Here is a 27,854-nt window from a genome sequence, read left to right as displayed (position 1 = left end):
GAATATGCCCGGGTTTTTTTATCCCCGATTTGTTGAAATATCCTTGACTGGCAGGCTTATCGAAAATACACCCAAAATCCCCGATGAAAATTCGTCTATTCCTGGGGCAAGAACAAAAAAAAGGGTACAAAGGGTGAGCAGGGGTGTGGAGTGTGGGGGAGGCTGGAATTTCGCTTTCAAATTTGCGTTGGCGCGTGAAATATACTTGTATCTGTGTGTGTGCGAAAGGGTGTGCTTGTGTGCGTGAAAGGATTGCGAATTTCACAGTCAATGCATTTAAGGTTCGAGCTGGTTGCAAAGAGGCAGCAAAAAAAATGTTGTGTAATTTAGCAACTGAGGCTCCGAGGCCCAGCAGAAAGAGGCGACACGAGGCAGGGGAAGGCAGGGGGAAAGGGTGGAAAGGGGGGGAGTGGGAGCGAAGGAAAGCGGTGGCAGGCAGGGGGAAAGGGGGCGAGAGAGAGGGATCGAAAGACAGTTGAGGGAAAAGGGAATCGGTGGAAAGTGGTTGAAAGCGGTGGAAAGAGGTTGAAAGCGGTTGAAAGCGGTGGAAAGCGGTGGAAAGGGTCGAGAGAGAGTGATCGAAAGACAGTGAAGACAGGGAAAGGGAATCGGTGGAAAGCGGCTGAAAGCGGTGGAAAGCGGTGGAAAAGGGGCAATAGGGATCGAAAGACAGTGGGAGGGAAAGCAGGGAGGGAATGTGGCGAGAGGGAGGTATCGAAAGACAGTGGAGGGAAAGAGGCAAAGGGAATCAGTGGAAAGCGGTGGAAAGGGACGTCAGGAAGACAGTGGGTGGGAAAGCAGGGGGAAAGTGGCGAGAGGGGTCAAAGGAAAGTGCGGGGAAAAGCAAGTAGGCAGGGAAGTGGCGTGCAACTAGAGAGCAAAGTTTTATCTCATCTGCTGATTGTTGTTTCATTTATCACGCAAATGTCAAGAGCTCAACATGGAAAAAAAGAAATACTTTTTAATTGCATTTCAGACTGGAATACCCAAACCCCACCCCACCCCACCCCCCTAAGCCCAACCCTCTTTGAGGTGTTAAATGGAAAAAAAAACCAGGGATATATATATATAGAAAGAGAGAGCGAGAATCCAACCCCTCGGGGGTGCGCCTGGGCATTGACATTGGCACAACCCCTAGACGCAGCCACCTTACACACCTCTCTCTCCCCCTCTCCCCCACTCTCTCTCTCTCTCCCTCTCTCTCAGGCGTGCAATAAATTGTTCAATGTCATGTTGGGAAAAAAAAAAACAACAAGGAACTTTCACAGCTTCTCGAAGAAGCAGCCACCGCACAACAGTATCCTCGTATCATATGGTATCCCGTGTGCCCCCCAAAAAAAAAACCCTTGCTGCAAAAAACAAACTTCCAATCAGGCAGCCGGCAAGGATCCGGGACTTTGTGATAAATGTGGCTCTGGCTTTTTGTCTTTACTTCATTTGAAGTTTTTGGCATTGGCCAGATGGCAGCCAGAGCCCCACACCCAGCCGCCCAAAACTGAAGGGAAAGTTGCTGCCGGAAAGTGTTGAAGCAGCACTTTGGCAGGGCATCAACGCCACAACAAGGCTGCAAACAGTTTGGGGCAGCATTCTTCGGGGGGTGGTGATGGTGAGGCTTCTTCTCCTGGTGCTTCTCCTCCTGGTGCTCCTCTCCCTGGTGCTTCTCTCCCTGGTGCTTCTCCTGATGCTGCTCCTCCTTAGGCTCCTCCTGATGCTCCTCCTGGTCCACTCCCTGCTGTTGCTCCTCTTCCTCTTGCTTCTCCTGCTGCTCCTTCTCCTCCTCCTCCTGCTGCTCCTCCTCCTCCTGATGGCACCTCCTCCTTCTCCTCGCTTGCCTTTTTATCTGCTTTTTTGCATGTCGTCTTTAAAGTAGTTGTTTGTTTTTTTTTCTCTCTTTCTGTTTTGTTTGTGGCACTCTCCACAGGCCATTCCTTGGGTGATTCTCCGCATTGAAAGTGTATCTCCAGCAGTATATCGTTTTTCTTGTGCCCAAGTTACATTTTTAATCGCGCCTTTGAGACTTCATTAGTGCAACGAAAAAGGAAAGCAAATGCACAGAAAGATAGAGAGGGAGAGGGGAGGCAAGGGAGGCAAGGAAGGTGGCACAAGAGACTAAAACATGTGCGATGCCCCATCCCGCTGATGCTGCCGCTGATGGCCCTCCTCTGTGCCCCTTGTTGTCTGCCAAATGGCGCATGAAGCACCATCAGAGACCAACGCAAGCCCCCCCTCTACCGTGTAGGGGGCCTTGCCCTGAGCTCGAGTGTTGTCTGCTGTTTGGAACCCTTTCTCTCTGAGAAATGAAGTGTGTTTGTCTTGGGCTTCAAGTGTGGCAGGTTGTGATTTTTGTTTAAAAATAAAAACTAAGTAAATAAATAAACGAAAACGTAAGCGTAACCTCTCCAACATCTTTCGATACGATTGCGAGACATTTATGGCACCATGTCGTATGCGTGTTACGTGCCCTGCCGTTGGGACCCCGCAAAACATAAAATATGCATAAATTCCAGCATATTTCAGCTTTCGTTACGCTCTTCTTTTTCTTCGTAAAGAATTTTCCACAGAAAATATTTTCATTTCATTGACAATTGACATGAAATTGCCACACGACACACGACACACGACACACGGATAGAGACTTTTATGTTGCAAATAAACCAAAGAAAAACTCAAGTAATGAATGCCAAGAACATGCAACCAGCCACAAAACAAAAAAAAAAAACAGAATACAGTGCATATTTTTTTTGACATTTCTTTGGCTGGAAAGTCCTCTGCTTGGCAAGGAAATGTGGCTGGAAAACCCCAGCTAATTGGGGGATCTCTGGGCTAAGGATTCACCGGTTTTTTTTTGTTGTCAAGTGAAAATCCCTTAAGACAAGCAAAAATCCCAGCAATCTGTCTGGGGCAGATTTATGGCCAACAAAAAAAGGTGTCAAATGTCGCCATAATAAATTGTAAATTATTATAGATTTTTTGCCATGGAAATACAAGACGGCAAAAGTCCCTAGAGAGAGAGGGAAAGAGAGTGAGGGGGGGAGATTTTCAATCAGGAGTCTTGACTGTTGCGCGTGTCCTGTGGCAAGATGTCCAGCCAGTGACTAACTAGCTGGCTGAAGACATAATTAATTGGCTTTTAATGCAGCCAAGACAAAGGGGAGGGGAATGGGAGAGCCAGGAGGAGGAGCCCAAGGAATGCCGCTGGCAGAGAGAGTGTGCATTTAGTCAAACGGAAAATGATGCCGGGGAATGCTGGGCTGTGCTGTGATTCTGACAGACAGATTCCCCCCCCCCACTCCTTAGTCCTGCCACACACACATACATCGTGCTCCTGCGGGACATACTGCTTGATCCTTTGTAGACATTTCGTTAAAAGTTAGCACAGAGCACTGCCAACAATCAAATCAAAAGCAAACAATGGGCAAAAATGTAAGAAAACATAACCAGAGATAAGCGGCTTGGGCCAGCAAAAAAAGAAAAAAAAAGATGGCGACGCTGGCCCGCGTAAACGGAAACGCAGACAAAAAAAAAAAAGGAAAGAAAGAAGTAAAAGGAAGACAGCAAAAAAAAAAGGAGCGAAGGAAGGACCCACCACGGTCTGGCAGTGGCAGTGGCAGTGGCAGTGGCACTGGGAGTGCAAATGTCGGCGTGTCCTTGTCCTTGCCACTGCCACTGCCACTGCCACAGCCACAGCCAGTGCTGTCCCTGCGGCTGGCTGGGTGTGCTGGGTGGCAGGGTGTGCTGTTGTCTGCTGCAAATACCGCAACATGTACTCAAGCAGATAATGTTAAATACCACTCGAGAGGCAGAGCGACAGAGAGAGAGCCAGTAAAAGGAAGCAGCAAATCCTGGCAACAACGAAAGACATAAGCGCTACAGCTTCAGCTTCAGCTGGGGTGTTGGACTGAGACTGGGACTGGTCAGGACACTAGCAGTTAAAAGGACACCAAAGCCGGCGGAGAGGCGAAAAAAAAACAACCGAAACCGAAAGGCATCTCCTGTCGGAGACAAAAGTTCAAAGACATTGCACCCCCTCTCTCCCTCTCTCCCTCTCTCTCCCCCCCTCCCAGTTAGCCTTTGGTGCTGCCGGAAAATTTAAGCGTAACATTAAATAATTTACAAACAAATGGCGACGCCGGCTTAATCGCCGGAAATACGCAAAAAAAAACAGCTGGAAGGCTGGAGGACGCATGTGCATGTGGCATGTGGCATGTGGCATGCGGCTTGAAAGAAGGAAAATCAATAAAACGTGTGCGAGGATGCGGCGGTTTTGCTTTTGCCACTTTTACTTTTTCCTCCCCCCCTGCTCGCCCCCAACCAGCAGCCAGGACTCCAGTCAGGACGAGCTTCCGATGTCGTCGTTGCTTTGTCATTTGTTTGGCCTGCAGCTAAATTTGCCTCTGCCTCTGCCTGTGTGTCTGTGTGTCTGTGTGTGTGTGGCAGAGGCTTCTCCCGCTTTTTAGCCACATGGCAGGACTTAGGTGTGGCTCCTGGCAGCTGTTTCGCTCTCTCTCTCTCTCTCTCTCTCTCTCTCGCTGTCTACAAAGTGCAACAAACCGAATTGTGCGACGCCACTCACGATTTTTGCATTTATAAAAGAAACGAAAGAGGGAGAGGGGGACTGGGGGGGGAAGACTCCTGACAAGCGTTAATCTCGAAATAAAATATTTGTGTATTCCAGAGGCAGGCACATGGAACCCTGTTCAACCATCAAATAAGAAAAAAATACGTAGCATACTTAAGGGCGCAGCGAATACCCTTTCTGGTAGGGTATCCGGACTTCAAGAATACCCATATCATTATTTCTGGGTGCGGCAGGGGTTTATTTTTCCTGTGCCGCTGATTATCTTTCGGGCGGCAGTGACTTTTCCCATAGATTTAGCATAAAATCTTCCCCCAAAAACTGAAGGGAAAAGTTTTTCAAAGCTCGTCCAAGGGGTGGGCGGAGCGGGGGGGGGGATATCTTTTACGTCTAAGCTCTGGAAAGCACTTCACTTCATTTTTTTGGGGGGGGTGGGGGTTGGGGGAGTTCCAGGTGTTTGCTTACCCTGTCAATGTCTCACAGTCGTCTCGTTATTTGCATATCCCCACTATGTGGGAGCGAGAGGCGGGGGGAGAGTGTCGGTGTGGGAGTGTGCGCCTCCTGTGTGGCATGCTAACATTGTGTTTGTATTTCATTAATATTTCAGAGGTGGCGCGTTGTTTGAAATCAAAACATAAATATTAACATACACGAATTGAAACTCTGTATCGCCGCCAGCGCATTTCCTGCCACAAACACACACACACACACACACATACACCCAAAAAAAAAAAGAAAGATATAAATGCTGGCCGCACAAACCGCAAACAAATACCCCCCCCTCCCCCCCCCCCCCCCCCCCCCCAACGCCCGCGAAAACCCAGCCCAACGCCAAATAATAAAAATGTTTCAAAAACTTTCGAAAAACGAACAGATTGGAAAAAAAAAAGAAGAAGAAGAAGGAGCAAAATGAAACGAAATTAAACTGGCAGAAATGCAAGGCAAATATTTTTGTGTCTAGCACGAATTGGATTTCGGATTGGAAAATGCACGAGTTTTCCATGCGGTTTTCCGCTGGCCCGCTGGCCCGATGCCTGGCTGTGATTTTGCGTTTTGCTTGTTTTTCATTTAACACGCAAATATTTTGTGGCATGCACAACTGGTTTGCTTCATAATTTTAAGCAAATACCAAAATTGTTGTCGGCTGTAGAGAGTGGAGCACAAAAGAGTTAATTATAAAAGCCATATTTATTGTTTATCGGTGGAAAAGATAAGGCCAATTATATGGCCTGGCAGATTTATGCTCCAGGTGAACAATTACCTTTGATATTGCCAATTTATGGACTTTATTTTTTGTGTGTCTTATTGCCTTCGACTGCTCTTCCATTTAGCTGCAAATAGAAGTTCGTTTTCTGTGTATTTAAAATCATTTAAGGCAGGTTTTGGCATTAGTTCTTGTCAGGAATGCATTTGCCGTCGGCTTTCAGTTCCACTGTATGTCCAAGCTCTCTTTTTTATTTGCCAAAGCATGGGCTGGCATTTGCCTCTCCCTTGCACTCGGCAACGCTAAGCAGAGCTTTTATCTGCTCTCTGGGCGAAATACGCACTCTCTCTCTGCAGCAGAAGGGCAGAAAGCAATAGCCTAGGCAAATGTAGAAGATGAATAGATATTTGCCTTTCGCTCGCACTCGGCAACGCCAAGCAGAGTTCTTATCGCTTCTGCGATCTCCTTTCGGAGCGAAATACGCACTCTCTCAAACAACAACAACAGCCACACGGGCAGAGAATAGGCAAATGTAGAAGCTGGACAGACATTTGCCTCTCGCTTGCACTCGACAACACCTGGGTCTGCTGTGCACGACAGTTCTTGTCCGTTGATCGTCACCGAGCGAGCTGCTCTCAATACGAACAACAACACGAGTGGAAGGTGGACAAACGATTTCGGCTTCGGCTGCGTTCGACGTCGACTTTTATCTGCTTGATCTTTTGATGCGCATTTTTTCAGTCGCTGGCAAGCAATAAAATGGGAAAATTACAGAAAACAAAGCAGCAGCAAAGTAACGATGACGAAGGCACAGAAAAAAAAGAGAGGCAACCAGCGGAAGATCGTACACTTAGAATAATTTCACAGCATAAAGTCATGAAAAATACCCTACAAATAATCCCTGATTATCGACCACAAAATCTCAAAGGCCTCTCAATAGAATTCTCTTAAATAATTGATTTTCATTTTTCATAGAGTCTTGTTTGTTCAATGCATTTAAGGATATTTAAACTGCTTTTTGAACCACTTGAAAATACTAGCCCATGAAATATACATATTAATAATTGTTATTTAATAGTCTTAAATATATATCTCCTCGTAACTAATTCCACCTTTCTGTACTTTCTCTTCTCATTCTAGGTAAGTGTGATCAGCCGCTGGCCCAGACGTTTTCCTCAATCCGTTTCAATCGATGTTCCATCAATGTATTCCTCTGTCTCTCTCTGCACACCCCTCACCACCCCAACCCCTCATTCATTATTCCCTTGCATACTTTCATAATTTTCATCATTTTTAAATGTAGTTTAGATATTTCCACTAACAAAATTTGCAAAAACCCAAAAACTAAACCGTAAACTTAACTCTGTTATGCCTCTATCTATCTCTTTCTATCTATCTATTTGTGGGTGTGTGTGTGTATGTGTGTCTGCTTTGATTGTCGTTACAAATTGTGGTAAATATTTAAACATTTTCATTATCATTTCGCATACAGAGCGAAATTTATGCCCAAAAACGCGTTGACAGACGGCGAGGAGAAATCTGTCAGTGATTTGCCGAAAAACCACCAAAAACAATTTGCGTGCTTAATTAAAAATTTAAATTACATCAAATAGAATGCAGGTTTTGGGGCCCGTGGCCAGGGGGGGGGGCTTTATCAACAATTTGTGCGTGTGACAAATTTCCATCGCAACTTTCCAGAGCAGGAAATGCATAGAAAAGAGAGAGGGAAGCAGAGAGAGGCCCCTGCCATTATGGCATGCATTATGGTTAGGAGCAGCAGCAGGAGCCAAGACCCAGGCGCCAGGAGCCAGGAGCCAGAGCCTTGCCACATGCTGCTACTGCCGCTGCTGCACTAATTTGTGCGTTGCGCCCCAAGTTGCTAGCCGAAAAACATAGAACGAAGGCGCTCCCAAAAAACTTTTCCTCACAGTCTTGGGACACATTTTATACCCCCTCCCCCTTGCCCCCCGCCCGCATAGCCCCTGTTGAGTGCAGGAATTAATTGCATTAGAAAAGTTGCAGAGCCCCAGCGAGTGGCACATGTGGCACGGGCGCACAAGTTGCGCTTATTTAAGTTTAGAAATGTTGCAAGCCCACCCCCACCCACACCCGCGCGTTGAACAAACGTTTGTCAGCAAACTTAATTTCTGAACTTTTGGCCCCCTCCGCTCCACCCCCTGAATTCGGGCTCTTACAAACTACTCTCGTCACCAAACTTGGGCTTCCTTTTGGCAAAGAAAGTTGCCCCAACCCCAAAACCTCCCCCGCCCCTCCATGGAATGTTTGTGCATATTTTAAAGGCGAAACTTGCCAGACGCACATTTTACATAAATGTTGCACTTAAATGCACATTTTGTCATAATGTCCCCCGCCCCGGAAGTCCCCCTTGAAGCCCCTCTGGGACTTGCCAAAAGGGAATTCCTGCTTTCTTTTTTCCTGGAAGCACCAAAGGAACTTGCGTTCAGAATTAAGATTCCTGGCAGGGGCAGGTCTATAACAATTTTCAATAAATAACATTTTGTTTATCCTTTTGGCAGCTATAGCGGGGAAGGGGGGGGGGGGGGGGGGATGTGGAATGCATTGAACGCAAAGGAACCCTTGGCCCGTGTCTTCTCAAAAGTGCCTTCAAACTGTTGGGCAGGGTCTACCTTTTCCTTATTTTTGTGCCCTTTATTATTCTGCTTGGAAAAATATTCCCCCTCCCCCCTTTGCCCCTCTTGCCTGCAACTTTTGTGCATTGAAATGGAAATGAAAACTGTTGCCAAATGAAGGTAATGCATGCCTGACTATTTGAGTGTTTCCACTGGGTAGATGTGTGTGTGTGTGTGTGTCGCTTGTTAGTGCAATTTGCACAAAGACAAACGTAGAATTGTGTGTGTGTCTGCGTCTGTGCCCCACACGTGCGCACACTCTCTGACAAAGTCACTTTGTATTGAAATTAGACACATTTCCGTTCATGCAAAATGCCAAAACCCCCCTATAGAAGGGGGTGGGGGGGCTAACGGATGCAGTCGGGCAGCTGCAAAGTATGCTATAGATTTTTGCTCGAGCGCCTCGCACCTCCTGCATGGGGGAGACACTGAAGAGTGCGTGTCTCGTGTCTCGTGTCTGTCTGTGTGACGACGACACTCGTTGACATTGGGGGCGACAATGCGTCAAGGCAGGCAGGCAGGCAGGCAGGCAGTCAGCCCCCTCCCCCTGCCCCCAGACTCGTTTCGCTCACTAATTTGCATATTTATGCAATTATACGCTACCTTTTGTTCCAGCCAACGTTTTTGTACAATGTCAACCCTTTGCTTTTTTCGAAAAGGGGCTGCCTACCCCCCCCAGACCTCAACAGTTGGTCGCGCCAGAACGGCCGTCAGGTTGTCGCTGGCGCAGCATGTCACTTGTCACGCCAAACACGAACACGTTAAATGTCAACAATGAAGTGACGCGATGCAGGGTAGCACAGGGTAACAGAGGGTAACAGAGGGTGTGAGCGCGAAGAAGGGGGCTACGGGGCACGGTCATTGTCCCCTGTGCGCCTACCAACTGAGACAACATCCGATGGTGTTTGGAGTCCTTTTTTTTGGCCCAAGAACACCCCCTTCATTACCCCTGCTCCTCCTGCTTTTTCGGCTCTGGTCCTGTCCTGCCCGGCTGTGCCCGGGCTCTTCCGCTTCTCCTTTCCTGACATTTGACACTGTCACAGCGTTTAGTGATTTATTTGATGGTGACATGCGTGTGCTGGCTGGCTGGCTGGCTGGCTGGCTGTTGCCATGACACACTGCAAAAATGTGAATAGAATACAACACAGAGCGGCACCCCCCACCTTCCAGCGTACACCCTTCCGGCCATAAACACAAATTTCCGAACTTCCCAGTTTTTTTTTTTTTGTTAGGAATCTCCCTTCTAGATCGGGAATCTCCCTTCTATTAAATGCAAATGAAGTTATGAAAATTGCTCAGCAGCCCCTCACCCCTCCTGCACACTTGGCATGAGGCAGTGCCGCGTGCCACAAAAGGGTGCCTCTCTCTGTGTGTGTGTGTGTGTGCAGTATCTACAACAAATGATCTCAATCATGGGGCGAGCATTATGAAAATTGCATAATTTTACCCGGTGCTTGGGGGGCACTTCAATTAGAGTAGCAAATGAAAATGAAAATAAAAACAAATACAAACAGGGCCCCTTTGAGACCTTCATTCCAATCTGACAAGTTTATAATCCGCCGACTTATGGACCACAATCCCTGGCCTCGCCCCCGACTCCTCGAAGAGTGTCAACAGCTTTAAGTCGCTGCCTTTCACTCCTTGGCTGCTATTGTTGATATATCCTGAAATGCTGTTCGCTTTTCAATTACCAGCTCAATGGCTTCTGGGCTGCCATCAATGGATGGCTGGATGGCTGGATGGCTGGATGCTGCCGCTGCGCTGCTGCTGCTGCTGCTGCTGCTGTGGCAGCCAAATAGTTGCACTTCAACACCACGTCTGCAGCTCCTTTCAGCTCCTTACCGAAATCAGCTTCAGCATCAGCTTCGGCTTCGGCTTCAGCTCCTGCTTCTACAGCTGCCTTTCAACTTTCAGCTTCATTGAGCATTGGACATTTATTGTTGCTGCGCATTAAGGCATTAGCAGTAGATGGAGCGGGTCCTGGGGCAGGTCCTGGGGCTGTGGCAGTGGCAGTGGCAGTGGCAGTGTAGCTGTGCCACGAATTATGAACGTATTTTTCTCGACTTTGTTCGACACTTTTATTGGCAAAGTGCTGGTACCAGCGCTGGGCATTAAAGTCAATAAGCTTTCATGGCCTGGCAGAAGGGAGCTCCATAGATTTTGTTGAAGATTCATATTAATATGCATAACAGCAGGGAAATCTGATTTAAGGTTTATAAAATACAAGTTCTCATCTTTAAAACATCTAAAACATATAAAAATCTCATTTCACGCTTACCCAAAAGTGCTGATTGGGGCTCTGGACAATGAGTATCCCCATTTTCATGCACTCAAACAGTCGACAGATGATAGTTATATCTATATAACATCTTAAACATATACAAATCTCATGTGACGCTCATCCGAAAGTAATGATTGGTGCTTAGGACTAAGAATATCCCGAGTATCATGCACTTAAATTCAAACATGAGACAGATGATATGTGTGGCGCATTTATATATGCAATTATATCTATATAGCATCTAAAACGTCCAAAACTCTTGTTTCACGCTCATCCGAAAGTGCTGATTTGTGCCAAGGACAAGGAATATCCCCATTGTCATGCGCTTAAATAAAAACATACGTCCGATGATGATATCTATATCTATAAAACATCTAAAAAATACAAAAATCTCGCTTCACGCTCATCCGAAAGTGCTGATTGGTGCCAATTACAAGGAATATCCCCATTGTAATGCCTTTAAATACAAACATACGTCAGATGATGATATTTATATCTATAGAACATCTAAAAGATACATAAATCTCATGTCACGCTCATCCGAAAGTGCTGATTGGTGCCAAGGACAAGGAATATCCCCATTGTCATGCGCTTAAATTAAAAAATACGTCAGATAATGATATCTATGTCTATAAAACGTACACAAATTTCGTGTCACGCTCATCCGATAGTGATGATTGGTGCTCTGGACAAGGAATATCCCCATTGTCATGCACTTAAATTCAAAGATGAGTCAGAAAAAGTGAAATTGAGTCATCACCAGAAGCATTGAAGCCACGAAGCCACAAAAATAGTTGAAAATGCAGCAAAAAACTATATTTCCTATTCCCCATATTTGTGATAATTTTCTTTGTTGTTTTATTCATTTATTTTCTCTGGTTGATCGCAACTGTCTGCCGAAACTTTGGCAACAGCAAATTCCCTTATGTTGCCTTTGACTGACATGATTATAAGTTTGTCTGAATCGGAGTCGCAGTCTGATCCAGAGGCTGAGTCTGAGGCTGAGTCCTGTTTATGTCCTGCCTTGTCTGGGTCTCGTCTCGGCACGTTAACTCAAACGAAACTAATTTAATGCGCTGCAAAAGTATTCAAACAATTGCACAAGGCGACGCCCAAAGTGAAAGCAGCCAAAGGAGAAAAAAAAAACTGAATTCAGACTTCCTTGGAAATGGAGTTTGGGTCGTGCCTCACATCAAACGAGCGAATTTCATTTGCCATCCAACGAAAAGGAAAAAGTTTCTTCTGCAGCACCAGAGCTGCGTTTTTCCTCTCTTATTTTTAGATACATTCTTATAGTCGTCTATATATATACACAGAAATTTTGTATCTCTCTCTCTCTGGCAAAAGCACAATTCAATTGTTGGGGCGTGTGCGTGATGATGATGGGGCAGGAGAGCGAATGGTGGTATGGGGCCAGCTAGAGACAAGAATGTTAACAATTTTATTTATGTTTGCTTTGAACTTGTCTTCATTATTTGCCAGCGTATCTGCTGTATATTTTTGGTGCAGGGGGATACTCATTTTCAACACTTTAAAACTGGAATTAAAATTAGCTTAAGATGTGAGGGAGCGACAGCCATTAGAGCACCTTTAAAACACAACCCAAAACACCGTTAATTTCCAGCCAGGACACACACACACACACAGAGAGAGAGAGGCAGGCTTAGACGGAAGCCTAACCCTTTTTTGTGGAAAAATTTGCATATGTGTGGCTGCCGAAAGAAGGACGTACTCGTACATCAAACTATTAAAAGCCTCATAGTAAGGCCTCCAGGGGTTTTAGCAGCCGCAGCCACAGCCACCACCTCTGTGTGTGTGTGTGCGTGTGTGTGTGCGTGTCTGTCTGTGTGTGTGTGTGTGTGAGGTCCTTGTGTCTTGTGCCAACATTTGTCAAGCGAGGCTTCGGCGCCTGGCAAAATAGCAACAGTTTTTCCTCCTCGCCAAAAAGGGGATGAAGCATTCCAGCAGCCAGAAACTTACCGCAGACCACGCCCACCCCTGCCCCTGCTTCTGCCCCCCCTGTGTGGAAAAGTTTAAGTGCCCCTCCCCCCTAGGGGAGGGTCTCCAGAGGCAGGTGCATATATTTCCATATATTTTTATGTACAAAAATGTTGAATGAATGCCAGCTTAAGGGATGCCCTTACCAAAACCCATCAAAATTCCAACTAAAATCCTGTGAAAGAGTATCTGCCTTGAGAGCACTTCCATCGAGGCTAGATGAAATGATTTTAAGCCTTTGCCTTTTGTTTAGATTGTTTCCCCGCCACAGGACACTCGAGGAGCACCTTCACTAAATTAGTTTCATTTATCTGTAGACCGGGACCAGGACCAAGGCTCTGCCTCGTTCACGTAAATTTTCCGGGCAAAACGAGGGCCAGACATCATAAACAATCCATGTGGCTATCATAAATTGCTTTTCCTTTTCCGAAATAATGTCTGGGTCATTTTTTATGGCAGCCAGACAGGAGGCGGGGAGCGGGGGGGAGGGGCCTGTAGACGGTCTTAGTGGCAATTAAAATAAATTATGATGTGCAGATTTACGAAAATTAAGAGATTGCCAAGTGCCACGCCCACACATGAAGAGAGGAAGAAAACTATAAAATTACGTAATAAAAGCAGGAGAGAAAAGAGGCAGAAGAAGAGGCAAAAAGGGATAAGTGAAAATCAAGTTGCAGGTTAACCTGTGCTCCTCCTATCTATGCCACATCCTTGATCCCTGGAATGGAGGGCAACACGTGCTGCGGCCTCATCAGCAGTCAGAACACCTGACGGGCACATCCCCCACATCCCCATTCGTAAAGGATTTCAGGGGATCTGGGATCGGGTGTGCCATCAGGAATTCAGGTCATGTGCATGTGAACTCAATTAAGCAGCACATAACTTACAAACCGGATTACAATCATCATCATCATCAACAACAACAACATTCTGTGCGGAACCTTGAGACGACTCGGGATGGAGCCTGCCAGGACTCGTTTGGCATGCAAAGCAGCAGCAGTCGGCCCTCGGCCCTCGGTCGCCTTTGACTTTTCAACGAGCTACCAAATATGTTACTCATCCATGGCGCCCCCCCATTTTAACCTTTTTTGGGGTGCAAAACAATTTGCAAACCATAAATTTTCCAGGGAGGGAAGGTCCTTTAACCAATTTGAGGTAAGGTCAACAACAGCTGTCGAACTTATTTCGCACACAGGATATGAAACATTTTCGCTTGAATAATTAATTGAACGTCGAGGAGCAGGCGGTTGTATCTCCTCCGAGAAGCCGCCGCCCCCTCCTCCTACTCCCCCCACACACCTGCTGCCCGCTCCTGGCTGTCGATTTTGCCCTCCTTTTGCGGTTGGGCGCTGTTCGGGCTCCCCACCTCTCGGGCCTTTGTCCAATTTGCGGTGTTGTCTTCTGTCTTGTAGTGCGGCTGTCTCTCTCTCTCATGCTCCTCCTGCTCCTCCTGCTCCTGCCTCCTGGCAGTACCTTTAATTAAGCCATACAAGACTCGGTCTTAGCCAGTCATGCAATGCAGTGCGGCTGGGGATTGGATGGGGAAGGGGGGGGAGAGGTTTTAGACGGTTAGATTCATTTTTTCCATAAGCCGCTTTTCCAGCACAACAACAACATTTAAGCCTTTCGTGATAAGCATTTAAATAAATTAAATCCAAATCCTCTTTGCCTCAAGCCCCCTAGCCACCCCACCCCTCCCCTCCCCCCTCCCCCTGGTTCTAACCGCAGGAAACGGCTCTAATGAAAAATAGCAAGCAGAGAGAGAGAAAAAGAGTGCCGGGCATAAACCAACAAACAAAACCAGAGAAAAAAATATTGCAGGCGACATAAAGATTTGTCAACGTTGATAAAACAACAACAAAAGCCAGGCACAAATGCCGCCAAAGAGGGGGGGGAGGGGGAGGGCTCTGTTTTGTGGTATATTTTCACTGTTAAGGGTTAAAAAAGAGAGTGTGGGAGGGGGGGGTGTGACTGTACAAACAAAACCAAATCAAATGTGCAACTGTTGCGGCCGCCTGCTGTCGCTTTGATGGAAAGTGTCAATCCGCTGTCGAATGGAAAACAAAAACAGAATAAAACCCAACACCAACACCACACACATTTTCCAGCTAAAAGCAACGCCCGGTGCGGTAATCCCCTACTGAGTGGAATAGTATCTATCAAAAGGGTGTATTTGGCAGTCCCGCTTGGAGTCCGAAAGGCTCTAATTTTCAAACTAATTTTAGTTTTTATAATCCATTAAAATTGTGTGTTTTTTTGGCACATTTTGTTGGATTATAATTTCTGAAATTACAATTTAAAATCGGAATTTAATTTAATTTTGTACTTTCATAAGAAAACAAATTTTTAAAAATAAACAATTTGTGGTAAATATTAATTTTAATTTCTGAAATTACAATCTAAAATCACAATTAAATTTTATTTTTATTTTCATAATATTAAAGTTAGACAAAAAAAAACAACAATTTTTTGGTAAATTTTAAAATAAATATTTAAACTAAATATCTAACTAAAAACAGTTTGAATTTTCAATTTAAATATTTTAAATTGAAATCTGATTTTTATTTTGTTATATTCCAAATTTCTAATTTTTATAATACAAAAATACAACATTTAAATCTTTTTAAAATTTCTTAAATTAATATGGAATTTAATTGTTATATTAAAAAGAATTTAAATAGATTTATATTTTTTTCAGATTTAAAAACTATTTTTATCTGGAATATTTCATTTTAATAGTACAAATTAAAACTAAATGAAAACCGTTTTTCCGTATTTAAATATTTAAATAGATAAATATAATTAAATAATTAAGTATTTATGTGTTGCCTGGTTTCTAGCGATAGATAGATAGGCCAGATAGATAGATAGATAGTTAGATAAACTCTCCCATATTTCCCCGCATTACAGGGTACGTAACCATTCATTTGCTAGCCACAAAATGGCGGCCCTCTCGCGCTCTCGGCCATGTTAAGTACGCTATATTAATTTCCATTGTGCGCGGATTTGCATTGAGGCGAGGAGGCTCTTGTTGTTGTCCCATCCATCTGTCTGCGGCCAAATGAATGGAAAGAACTCTATAGCCCAAAGTGAGAATGAGTGGAGTCAATAGAAGTGCGGCACAGAGTGGGGGGGGATTGCCAATGATTGATATGAAATTGATGCCATTTTTGTGGCTAAACTGAAATCGTTTGTTGTTTGATTTGCCTCTAAATGATCAGGGTAGACGACACCAGACTCCAGACTCAATCAGAGAGGGAATCAGTGTCAGGATGGGGGAACTCCTCCTGCATACGTTCCCATTAGAGATAATCACTTTTGCATTTTTAATGTCCTGCCAACAGGGGAGGCAAAGGGAGAGGGGGAGGAAGTGGGACACATAAAATGAAATTGCAATTGCCAGAGCGCCAATAGCTTTGATAAGCCATAATCAACAGTTGGTGGAGTGGGAAATTAGCATAATAAATGCAAGTGCCGTTGCCCCCATGGGAGGGGAAGGGGGGGACTATGGCTTCATAAAATTTTATTAATTTTTTCGCCACAACAGGACAGATAGCAGCAGCAGCAGAGGAGAGAGAGTGGGTAGAGAAGGGGAGACACCCGTGGGGCACTCAAGAGCTTAACAGATTTGCAGAGCCATAAAAAATCGTGCGAAAACATGTTTTGTTTTCCCCGAAAAGTGCACTAAAATACCACACACAAGTCAGGACTAAAGCAAGGACTTTCCGAGGCTTTAGATACCCTCGTTTCCAACAGTTTCCAGGGTAAGCAGTCGTGGTGGCATGCCACTTTCTAGGTCAGGCAATTGGCAAGTGCACTAAAAGCCAAAACGGAGAGACAGACGGTTGTCAAGCGGCACACACAAGGCATTGCCTGCCCTGCCAAGTGGGCGTGGCACCCATGTTGGATGTGCACCTTGTGCTCCGGCTGTCAACAGTGTCTGCCGTGGCAAGGGCCCGGCTGACAAGTGTGTACGCCTCACAGATGGCTGCCAGATTGCGCATGCAACGGGGAGGGGGGGGGGGGGGGGGGGGCAGACATGTGCACTTTTCGGCTCGCACACAAAAACACGGCGCAGACATTGTGTCTGAGGGGGGAGGGGGCACCGGGAGTGGGGGTGGGGCTGGTGTGCTGTTTTTGGCTGGCTTCATTAGGAAGAAGGGCGCTGGCACTTGTCGAGGGAAAACAGGGGCCTAAAGAACCTTTTAACCTCTTCCTTAAAGGATCTGAATTTATGAAATTAAATGGGAATCCCTAAGGCAGTGAAGGATCCCAGGCTTCTGCTGGGTTTTCCCTGATTTCAAGGCCTTAATGGCCATGGCTTTTCTCTCAGTGTAGCTGTCTTTCCACCGACACGCCCACTTGGACACTTTTTGCAAGGCCTACACTGCACACACCCCTCCCTCCCTCCCTGCCCCCCTCCCTGCCTCCCTCTCTGTCCCCCTCCCTGCCTACCTCCCTGCCTTTCTCTCTTTTTATAGTTTTCCTTCTGGTTTTTTTTTTTGTTGCTGGCGAAAGTTCATTGGCCGCCCTTTTGTTTTAAGGCGGGTGGCAGGCGAAGCGGGGGCTGGGCGGGGGCGGGCGTTTCGGCCGTGTTGTAGGCCAAATGTTGCCATTTTCTTTTCTCATTTTCCGCGGCTTTCACCGCAGCACACAATCTGCGTTGTCACGGCTCCTGGCTCCTGCCTCCTGCCTCCTTCTCTTTTTTTTTTTGGCCCAAAGCCAGAGCAAAAGTTGGTCTTTGGGTCGACTTGCAGTTGATAAAAAATTAAGCATAGTTTTAGGCGCCACCACTGCCGCCGCTGTTGCTGTTGACTTGATGAAGAAAGTTTTATTGCCCCCAAGGAGGGGCCAGAGAGAGAGAGTGGGAGCACCCTTGGTCCTGGCTTTTTTTTAATTTTATACAAATATTTTGCCAAAACTTTTGCCGGGTGGTCCTGCCTGCCTTCCTGCTTGTTGACAGCTTGTTTGCCGGCCTTTCTTTAACGCTTAATGACAATGGAATTAAGCCCCGATCGGCGTCTGCCTCCTAATTGGAAACCGCCAACTTATTGGTTATCCCAAAAGCGGCTGAGACAATGCAAATTGATTGTGGGCCGGCAGAAAGGACACGAAAAATTGGTAGGCTAATGCTTTGCCAAGTTCTTGCCACATGCCGGCGCATACCAAGTGGCAGCTGGGCCATATGTGCGGCATAATGAGGAGCAAGTCGTGCATGCAGCCGCGCGTCTGACAGCAAATCAATTCATATGGCCACCCCAAAAACCAACCCTCCAACGGTGGGAGAGGGTGGGTGGCACGATGGGGGGGGGGGGGGGAGTGAGTGGAATGAATTCATCAAAACGCTGGGCCCTGGGCCCTGGTTGCCCCATTGTTATGTGCGGTTAACTGCAAATATGACTCCAGGGTGCCACAGAGCCATTATCCTTCTTACGACTGGAACTACCACGCCCCCCCGCCCAACCACCAACCCGCCCCCAGGCTGGACAATGGCCAGAGTCCAGGGGGGGGGTGCACTTAATCCATTTTGTCTTATGCTTTCCAGTTGGACAAATGAAGTCAATTGGATTGCGCTGTGGCAGACGGTGGCAGACGGTCGTGGGGCAGCATCAAAGTAAATTGTTTTAAGCATTCAAAGCTGCCGCTGCCGTTGCTCCTGCCACGGATTAGCATCGGTTTACGGTTGCCACAAAAGGAGGGGGGCAAATGATAAAGAACTTTGCGCCTTAACAAGCAACGTGCCACCACTCCATATCCATTAGATAGTTGCCTCTCCTCCTCCTCTCGCCCTGTGTGTGCACTTTCTTTGGCTGAACTTTGAACCCTGTGCCCGTGTGGCAGCAGCAGCAGCAGCTGTCATATTAAGCAACTTTCGGCCATTCGAGTGGGCCGCTCGAGATAGAAATCTTTTTTGTTCATTTCATTTCATTTTATGTCTACTTTTCCCAGGAAAAACCCACTCACACGCACACGCACACATGTGCATTTTTTTGGCAATTTCCTGGCTTTCATTTGTGTGCGTGTGTCTGCCGTCTGACCAATGCCTCAATTTGACATTGATGTGGAAACTTTCCCTTCACTGACCGAAAAAAAAGGAGCCAGAAGCATAGGCTAATTCGGCAAGGAGGCTGAGACCTGGAATACCCCACAAATGGTACTAAATTTTCCAGGATTTCTGCCACAAAAATTCCTAGAAATTGGAAAAATCTTAACGAAGAAGTTTCCCAGGTAAACTTCGCTTCTAGTGCCGCATACCCAAAGGCAAAACAGGGTATCAAATGGCCAAGCCAGAAGGGAGCCAGGGGGAGGGGGATGGGGGGGGGGGTGGGGTGTGTAACAGCAAAAGGCTGTTGAAATGTAATTTGGCAAAATATTTGCTGCTCCTCGTTTGACTTTGGTTTCGTTTCGTTTTCGCTTCGTTTTCGCTTCTTTCCACCCAAATGAAACTCAATCTGTCAGGGGCCCTCCTGACAGTCATGCTCTGCCCCCAACCACCTTCCCCTCACTCCCTCCATGCCACCCTACCACCCACCCACCCACCACTTCGTGCGTTAGTCATTTTGGCACTTTCTCATGCTGTTGTCAGTCGCTTTTGGCCTCCCTTTTGCTCATTCACACACGCCAAGACATGAATGGACATGTCCCTCACGTTACACCCCCTCTCCCTCCCTCTCTCTCCCTCTCTCTCTTTAAGTCTCTTGCTGTTTGTGTTGCTGTTTCTGGCAGATTAGTCTATGTATTTTGTTGTTGTTGCCTTCTTTTTTTTCTCTCTCCTGTTCGATTGTGCATTTAATGTCAATTTTAACGTGTTCTCTCCTCTCGTATGACTAATGTTTCTCCAGCAAACCCCCAAAAGGAAATCAACCATGATTGATGGGCAAGAATGGCATGCGAAAGGCTGCCAGGAGGTAGATTTTTGTGCAATTAGCCAGTAATTACGATGAGAAATGGCCTAAACAAGACGTTTAAGAGGGTGAAAATAGTCTGAAAAAAAAAATTACAAAAAAAAACAAGAAAAAATAATTTGAAGGAAAAAAACAGAAAAAATTAGAAAAAAATAGGAAAAAAATAAAAAAAAAAAAATAATTGGAAAAAAAGGGGAAAAGATTTGTAGACTTAAAAAAAGACGATTTCAGTTCACTTTTTCGTTATTTTTTATAATATTTTTTTCTATTTTTTCTTAAATAAAACACCAAAAAAAAGTACATAACTTTCTTCAGGCCAATTTTCTGAGAAATTTTCTCAAATAATATTCGTTTAAGAGGGTAAGAGTGTGAAAAAAATAAAAATGAAAGAAAAAAAATAGTTTGAAAGAAAAATACATAAAACAAAAAAGTAGAAAAAAATGGAAAAAGATTTTGTAGATTAAACAAAATAAAAGATTTAAAAAAAGAAAATTCTGTTCAAATTTCCTTCATTTTTAATAATATTTTTTCTATTTTTTTTTCTTAAATAAAACCTTAAGATAATTAGATTTTTATAGCCATAGCCACATGGCCTTCTTCAGGCCAATTTACTGCCAAAAAAAACATTAAATAATATTCGTTTAAAAGGGTGAAAGTGTGTTAAATAAAAAAATAAATGAATGAAAAAAAAAGAGAACAAAAATTGTAAAAAAAAAGTATTTTAAATAAATAGAAAAAAAAATAGAAGAAATGGGAGACAAAATTTGTAGATAAAAAAAAAATAAGACTTAAAAAATAGAAAATTCAGTTCACATTTCCTTAATTTTTTCCTATTTTTTTCATTTTTTCTTATAGCCAAAGCCACATGGCCTTCTTCAGGCTGCTTTTTCACACCAAATTTCAAACTTTCTGCCAAAAAACCTCAAATAATATTCGTATTTAAAATATTTAATGATATTTCATAGCCAAAATAGCCCATAAATAAACCCTAGTAAAGTCAAGGACTTTCCCCAGAACCCATAAACATCAATCTTAAGGGTAAACCATCTTTATGCCCCCACTCGAGATCCCCAAAATGTCTAGACATTAGAAGAAATAACCAGCGCTTTGTCCAACGCTTTGTTCATTTGCGAAACTCATTTACAATTAAAACAACATTAATTTTCCTTTAATATGACCTCAAGCATGTCCCTGCTGTTGCTGGCCAAACAGAACAGCCCCCAACAAACGATTGTCCACCCTTCCTGATCATCCCCATCATTCGCCATCATTATTGTCTATAAACGCCGCAAAAAAGTAATTAAATTACGCTGCCCCACGCAAAAAACCAAAACCCCGACAAAACTTAAAACGTTACGCCCCTGCAACAAGCGTTTAGCCACGCCCCGGCCACTGTCAAACCGCCCTTTTTGGTGGATGGTGGGGGGGAATCGATCCAGCTGTGTGTGCGAAAATTTCGCATAATTGCGTCAGGGCTAACGCATAAATTGCCAAAGACAAGCCAGCCCGAGGGCACGACGTGCGTGGAACGAACAGAGTCCTGTGTGGGGCCATTGAAAAACCTGACAGGGAGGGCGTGGCAATCAAACGTTGCACTTTGCGTGTGGCAGGAACTGGCATTGTTCTGGGCCTTGCATGGCTGTCACTCTACCCGAATGGAGACTCTGGCAAAGGACTGTCGTGCATTTTGCCAACTTAAATTATATTAAGTATGAAATATAATGCTAATTATGGCTGATTTCATTTCATTTGTTGCAAGCGACACAGAGAGCGACAAGAAACAAAAGAACACAGAGAGAGAGAGAGACAGAGAGAGGGAAGAAAAGACAATGGAAAATGAATTAAAATTAAATGGCAGGAAAAATGGAAATGAAAATGAAAATTGAAATGTAATGCAGTCCCACTTCCCCCTTCCCCCTCCCCCCAAGTCCCCGGGGGCTGTCTGTGACGTTGACTCCTCGTGACTCCAGGACGAGTCTCCAGTCTCCAGCTGCCACAGCGTGCCCGTCATTATGCGCAATTTTATGTCAAACGTGGCGTATGCGTAATTTTTCCCATTGCTTCTTTGGTAGGGGGAAAACAACCCTTTTGAAGGCTCTCTGTCGCTGTTTCAAATGATTTTTCCATCACTTTACAAATGAGAAATTAAATTATTTGCTGCTAATGTATGTGAGAGCAGCCTGCCACATGCCACATGCCATCCCCTTTTCAGCGGAAATGATATAGCAAAAGAGTGGCTGAAGATGAAATGTGTTTGTGTGTGTGTCGTCGTCGTCGTCGCAAAACTAAAACTCATTTCTGGCAAATTAAACTCAAAATGTGCCACGCACCACCCCACCCCTATGCCCCCCCCCCCTATGCCACATGTGCCCATGAGCATCTCAAATGTGGAAATTAAAAGGCATTTCCGCAGAATGTCAGCGCCATATTGTAAAACATGAGTATTTAATTAGAAAATACTTTTAGGCAGCAGACACACCGAGGAGGCATCCTGTCTGTCGATACTCCTGGCCTCCTGGCTAATGAATTCCTTGGCACAGAGTGGAAGAGCACCGAGTGGAAGTGTAGTAAACGCCTCAAGTTTTGTGCTTTTTAACAAGTTAACATAGTTTCGTTTCGGTCTTGAGTTTGCCGCTCCTCCATGCTCATGTTGGAGGATGTAAAGTACAAAATAGCATTTTCCTTAATGGAAAGCCTCTGTAGAGGGAGGCAGGGGGGGGGCAGGAACTTTGCATGTATGCGGGATATTAGCACCGAAAAGCAACAACCAGCTGGCATTATGGTGTTGCCTGAAATTGCCAGGGAAAAGAACAAGGCAACAGGACAAGGACTACAGGACTACACGACTACAACGATGATGATGACCATGACGATGATGATGACTGTGTTAATGGCCAGGCATTATTCAGGGCCTCATTCCCAGATTGTCACACAGCGATAAGCAGTGGAGGCGTGTGTGTGTGTGTGTGTGTGCTGGGGGGGGAGGGGGGTGAGGGCTGTCCACTGGCCATGTCAAAACTCATTTGCCGTTAACGAGCAGCCATTGTGCTTATAAAAGGATTATTTACAAATCACTGACTTTCAAAAATTGTCAACTGCAGGGCAAATGCCGCAGCACCAGGCCCCTCCGCCCCCATCTGTTGCCGCTTTGATGTACAATTTATGAAATTAACCCTTAAGTGCTCGTTGTTGCTGCTGACATCCGACATGGACATCGCTTCAGTGAACGCTTTGGCCTCCAAGTTGATTTCTTTCAGCTGATTACAGCCAACGGAAACGGATCTGTCTCCCAGCCAGAGGGCCTGCGATTGTGTTGTGACTTGCAAATAGATTTTGCGATTTACAATTTGCAATTGATGGATGCTTGAACGGTTCAATGGTTGACTGCCGATCCGATCCGCTGATGAGAAATGCAAACTCAAGGAGTCCGAGGGCTGTGCTCTGTCCCCTTAATTGATGCCCCTTTGTTTGCTTTGTGGTCACTCTAATTGGTGTTTGCATGTGGCGGCTGCTCTCCCTCCCCCACTCTTTCTCTCTCTCTCGAAGACTTGTGTAAATACAGACCCCCCACCGCCCGGACTGACCAGCTACCCTTGAACCCCCCTTTCTTAATGCCACTTTCGCTGCCCAGTTCTTTTGTAATTCTTGCGTGCGTTTTGTTTGCTCATTAAACGGATTTTGCCAGCGAATGGAATGGAATGGAATATGTATTTCGTTCACACACTTTTGCTGGAGATAAACGAATGCTCTATCTTTTTAGGGGGCATAAAAGTAGCGCCAGTTCGTTCCTGCGTCTCTCATTCGAGTACGAGGCAGATATGGAAAATTCCGCTCATTCGAAAGTACTGATTGCTGCAAAATATTCCAATTTTCGATGGAATTGCGATGGATTACTGCAAAGGAATCCCATATTCGATGGTATTTTCATGATTAAAGCAGCCACCTGATCGTTTTGAATATTCCGCTCATTCGAAAGTTCTGATTGCCGCAAAATACTCCCATATTCGATGGAACTGCGATGGACTGCCGCAAAATACTCCCATATTCTCTGTTTTTTTCATGATTCAAGCAGCAACCTGTTCGCCTCAGTCCAAGTACCCTTTGTCATTGGAGCTGCCTTCTTTCGCTGAGGCTGCGGCGAAGTCATCAATTAGCGGGCCGCAAGTCGAGTGCCAAGACAAGTTTGCGCAAAAAATTGACAGCCCCGGGCGAGGGCACGGTTGGGCACTGGGCCCCCATCCGTGTCCGGGGCTAATGAGCAAACGTAGCCCGAATAAGCAGTAAGCCCAATGCCACTTGCAGAATCACATGTCAAAAGTTATTAGCCTGTTGTCTTAGTGCAGTTGTAATTTGTTTTTCGGGGGGGAGCCCAGAGCCCAGAGCGAGGAGCCAGAGCCAGGAGCTGATTACCCGAATGGAATACGAGTGTACGTACGAAATAAACAAAGTCGTTTGGCCAGAAGCAGAGAACCAGAAATAACAGAATTCGTTGCCAAAAAGTTTTCGGCTTCTGCCAAAAATTCTCTCTCCCTGCTATCCAGCTCCCTGCCCCATCTTAACCCCTCTCTGATTCACTCTGTCAATATCGTGGCAACACATTTCCACGCTTAATATTTTGTTCGTGCTTAGACAAGTTTTTGCAACAGCTACCAGGAAGGTCCTGTCGCTGTCGCTGTCGCTATCGCTGTTGCTGTCTGCGCGATACGTGAGGGCGTTAAACTCATACATCACTTTATCCTTTATCCTGGCACCCATTCCCAGATCCTCAGATGCTGCTCCTGCTCCTGCTGCCGGTCCCCGCCCTTAACTAACTGCCGCGCTGCCTGCTGTTTGTCTTGGTCTGCCGCGCTTCCACTTTTTTTCTCTCCTCACACACGCGGATGTGTGTCAAGAGTTGCCAATAAACCCCAGCCCGCTCAGCTCAGATGCTGCTCCTGTTAGCTCCTTCTGGTTCCGGGGCAGAGTCCTGCAGTGCTATTGAAAATAAATTTATAACGCATACGTCATGTGAGCCGGGAAGCCATGGATGGAGAGAGGAGACCCAAGACAGAGTCGAGTTCGTTCGCAGTTTATTGCATTTGTCGCTGGCATTGCAAAACTTCAATAAATTATTTTATTGCGACAGTTATTTTGCTTGCTTTGCCCTTGCCAGCGAATGTGCCGGCCATAACTATAAGCACTGGCTGTCCGCCCTGCTCCTTGCCCTGCCCCCCCCCTTTGACAGCACAAATTGCAAATGACTTTATGAATTTGCTGTTACGACTGATGAGGCCAGTGAGGAGGGCACCAATCCAATTCAATCCAGAGATGAAATTGATTCCGTACTCCTAGATGAGACATAAACAAGGAATTGCATAATAAACTTGTGCGGGAGGATCGTAATGAGCCGAGAGTACATTTATTTTTCTTCATATGAACAGAAGAGCAGGGAAAATTGAAAATGGGATAGGTCCACCCCAGCTTGAATTTGTGCCCCCGCGTTTTTTTTCGCCTGGATCCTTCATCAAAAGTTGACACCTTTAATGAAAAGGCCAAACAGGGCCAATAACAGCAGGCCAGAGCCTCAAGGGCTCATTGTGAAATTACCCAAAGCGTAAAAGGACAAAAAAAAGTGGAAGGAAGCGGGGGGCAGGAAGCAGGTGGCAGGAAGCCAAAGGCTAACAACGAAAAGGAGCTCTCTCCTAGTCAAAGAGGCAATAAGTAGCAAAAATTACGCTAAACGCGGCAATTTCCTGGCAAATTGCACACACGCCCCTTGCCGGCCCCTCCAAGGATACCCTCTAAGAAGGAAGTAGGATCTATCCTACTGGTAGCGCCATATACGCCACGCCACGCCACGCAGGTGAAAAGACTGTCAATTTGCCGGGGCACCCCATGACGGGGCACACGCATGCGATGTTTTAATGCGTGTCATATTTGATTGATGCCACATGGCGCGGCACCAATGAAGCCTGCGTTGGCAATGGCCGTGGAACAATGTCAAGAGTTTAACATGGCCCCGAGCGCCACTCAAAGTGTCACGGCCTGCCCCCCATAGCCTGCCCCCCCATAGCCTCCCCCGTCCCCACCGAAAGTACCTCAGTTTCCTGGCAGACACTTTTTTTTCCATCTCTGGATTGTCTGTAAAAATTGCCCCTGCAGGTATGCAATGAAAAAGTGCGTGGCTTTCTCCCTTTTGTGTGTGTGTGTATCCCTCCCTTTATGTGTGTGTCTCTCTCTCTCTCTCTTTTTGCAGGCAGAGGAGGGGCGCCCCAACTGCAAATAAGATGCGTGTACAGATATGTTTATGGGCGCCATAATTTATGCCCCTTCTAAGAGCCCTCTGGGGAGGCCCAATATGTGCACCTTTTCGATAATTTTAATGTGTGTTTTTTTCCTAATTTTGAATGTAGTCCAGTAAAAGCCGGTGCTGGTTCTAATTGAATTATTAATTAACCCCCATCCAACGCCAACATCAATCTCTAACCTCATGCTCCTCTCAAGACACACAGAGAGAGAGCCAGCTATCATTCATTGCTCTCTTGCTCTCTCTCTCTCTCTTAACCACTGCACATTAGCATTCATAACTCTACGCCTCACACAACTCTCTCTCTCTACCTCTCTCTGTCATTCCATGCCCCTTTGCCCCTTGACCCTTGTGGAACGAAAAACGTAAACTTTGATTTTCTTTGGTGCTATTCTATCGTCGTGTTTTGCAGGATGGACAACGCGGCCATTTAGAGGGCCTGGCATCCGTCTATTGTGAGTTGTTAATGGCTCCCTTTGGAGATATTTTAAGTGCTTTAGAGAGTGCCAGGCAGGCGGCCTGGGCGGATCACAGTCCGCTCCACAATGCCAGCGCCAGCGCCAGCGCCAGCGGCGGTGCTGGCGGCAGTGGCAGTGCCAGCGGCGCCAGCGGTGCCAGCGGCAGTGGCGGCAGCAATCGTAGCGGTATCGGCAGCGGCAGCGTCGGAATGGGAATCCATCACCGTCAGAAGCACGGCCATCGGGGGCATTCGATGCACGGCGCCGGTCTGCCCAATAGTCATAGTCAGCCCATTTATGTGCCCGGAAAGTATTCGGTATGTATGACCCCTCCCCTCGCCACCCACTCGAAGGAGCACGCCCCCCACCCCAACAACCCCCCCAACACACACCCAAAAAGAGACCCATTAGAGCCGCCACCACCACCCTCCCACAGCCCGCCCCCCCCGCTAGTAGTTGCAAGGAAAATATTTACAGAATCTATCAAGAAAGAAAGACAAATTTTGGTTGATGTTGGCGTGGATTTGGCTTGAAAAACACACACAAAGAAAAACCATCGGAAAAAATTCCTTTTAGATCTCTCTATAATTGTGTAAATATTTGTATTGCCTGTGCCGCATGTTGCATGTTTCTGCCGCTCTATATATACTTCTATATTCCACTATAAATTTCCTCTAGTAATTTTGTAAACCTCTCTTTTGTAGCCCTCCAGCTGCTTGTCCGACAAGGAGGAGGACGAAATCTATGGCTTCGGTTATGGTGTGTTTGCACCGCGTGTGGCACGCGGCGGCCTGACGCAACAGCAGCAGCTGCTGCAACAGCAAACGCTGCAGACGCAACAGAGCATACAGCAGCAGCAGCAGATGCAACAGCAACTGCAACAGCAGCAGCAGCAACTGCCACTCGTGCCCGGCCAGCAGCAGGCAGGGGGCGGACAGCCCGGCGTGGGACCGCAACATCATCAGACACTGCCACCGAATGTGGCACATCTGAATTTTGTGCAACAAAAGTGAGTGGCGGCTCCAGAAATATCCCATTTTTGAGAATTTTAACAACAAGAAAAATACAATCAAAAAATACTAAAAATAGATTAAAAAATACTAATAAAATACTAAAAATACAAAAAAATACTTTAAAAATACTATAAAAAATAAAAAATACAAAAAAAAATACTTTAAAAAACATACTAAAAAATACTAAAAATATACTAAAAAATACTTAACAATTTAGAAATTGTTCTATATAAAAATCGCGATAAATCCTGTGAAAATCAAGGGTTTCCGAAAGTACTGAAACCTACTTATATGCTCTCCCTCCCTCCCTCTCTCTCTCTCTCTCTCTTGTAGCTGCCTGAGTCCCCGTTCTGCATATTTCTACGAATTTCCACCGACTGCTGGTAAGTGGTGGAGCAACTGATGGAATATTTATAGCATTGCCTTGAATTCCCTTTACTAATTCAATTTTTATTTCTCTGTTTCTCGTTCTTTCTTCACTC

At 45.7% G+C, this 27,854-nt stretch overlaps 1 protein-coding gene across 7 annotated transcripts in view; it reads left to right on the top strand.

Annotated features, from left to right (window-relative positions):
- The window catches only part of LOC108154760 (sterile alpha motif domain-containing protein 5-like), a 171,446-nt gene that overhangs the window by 128,903 nt on the left and 14,689 nt on the right, over positions 1-27,854 (top strand). For 5 of the 7 annotated variants that reach the window (XM_017285136.2, XM_017285135.2, XM_033389167.1 and 2 more), the window contains exons 3-5: positions 26,314-26,676; positions 27,064-27,368; positions 27,706-27,755. In XM_017285136.2, coding sequence (XP_017140625.1) covers positions 26,314-26,676; positions 27,064-27,368; positions 27,706-27,755 — 718 coding nt within the window. Of the gene's footprint in view, positions 1-6,920; positions 7,077-26,313; positions 26,677-27,063; positions 27,369-27,705; positions 27,756-27,854 lie in introns of those variants that run through there. The other 2 variants (XM_017285137.2, XM_017285139.2) reach the window with 2 other exon arrangements.

Source organism: Drosophila miranda, chromosome 2 (genome assembly GCF_003369915.1).
Source record: "Drosophila miranda strain MSH22 chromosome 2, D.miranda_PacBio2.1, whole genome shotgun sequence".
NCBI lineage: Eukaryota > Metazoa > Arthropoda > Insecta > Diptera > Drosophilidae > Drosophila > Drosophila miranda.
Note: the sequence above shows the minus strand (reverse complement) of the source record. Positions and strands in the feature narration are given on the sequence as shown.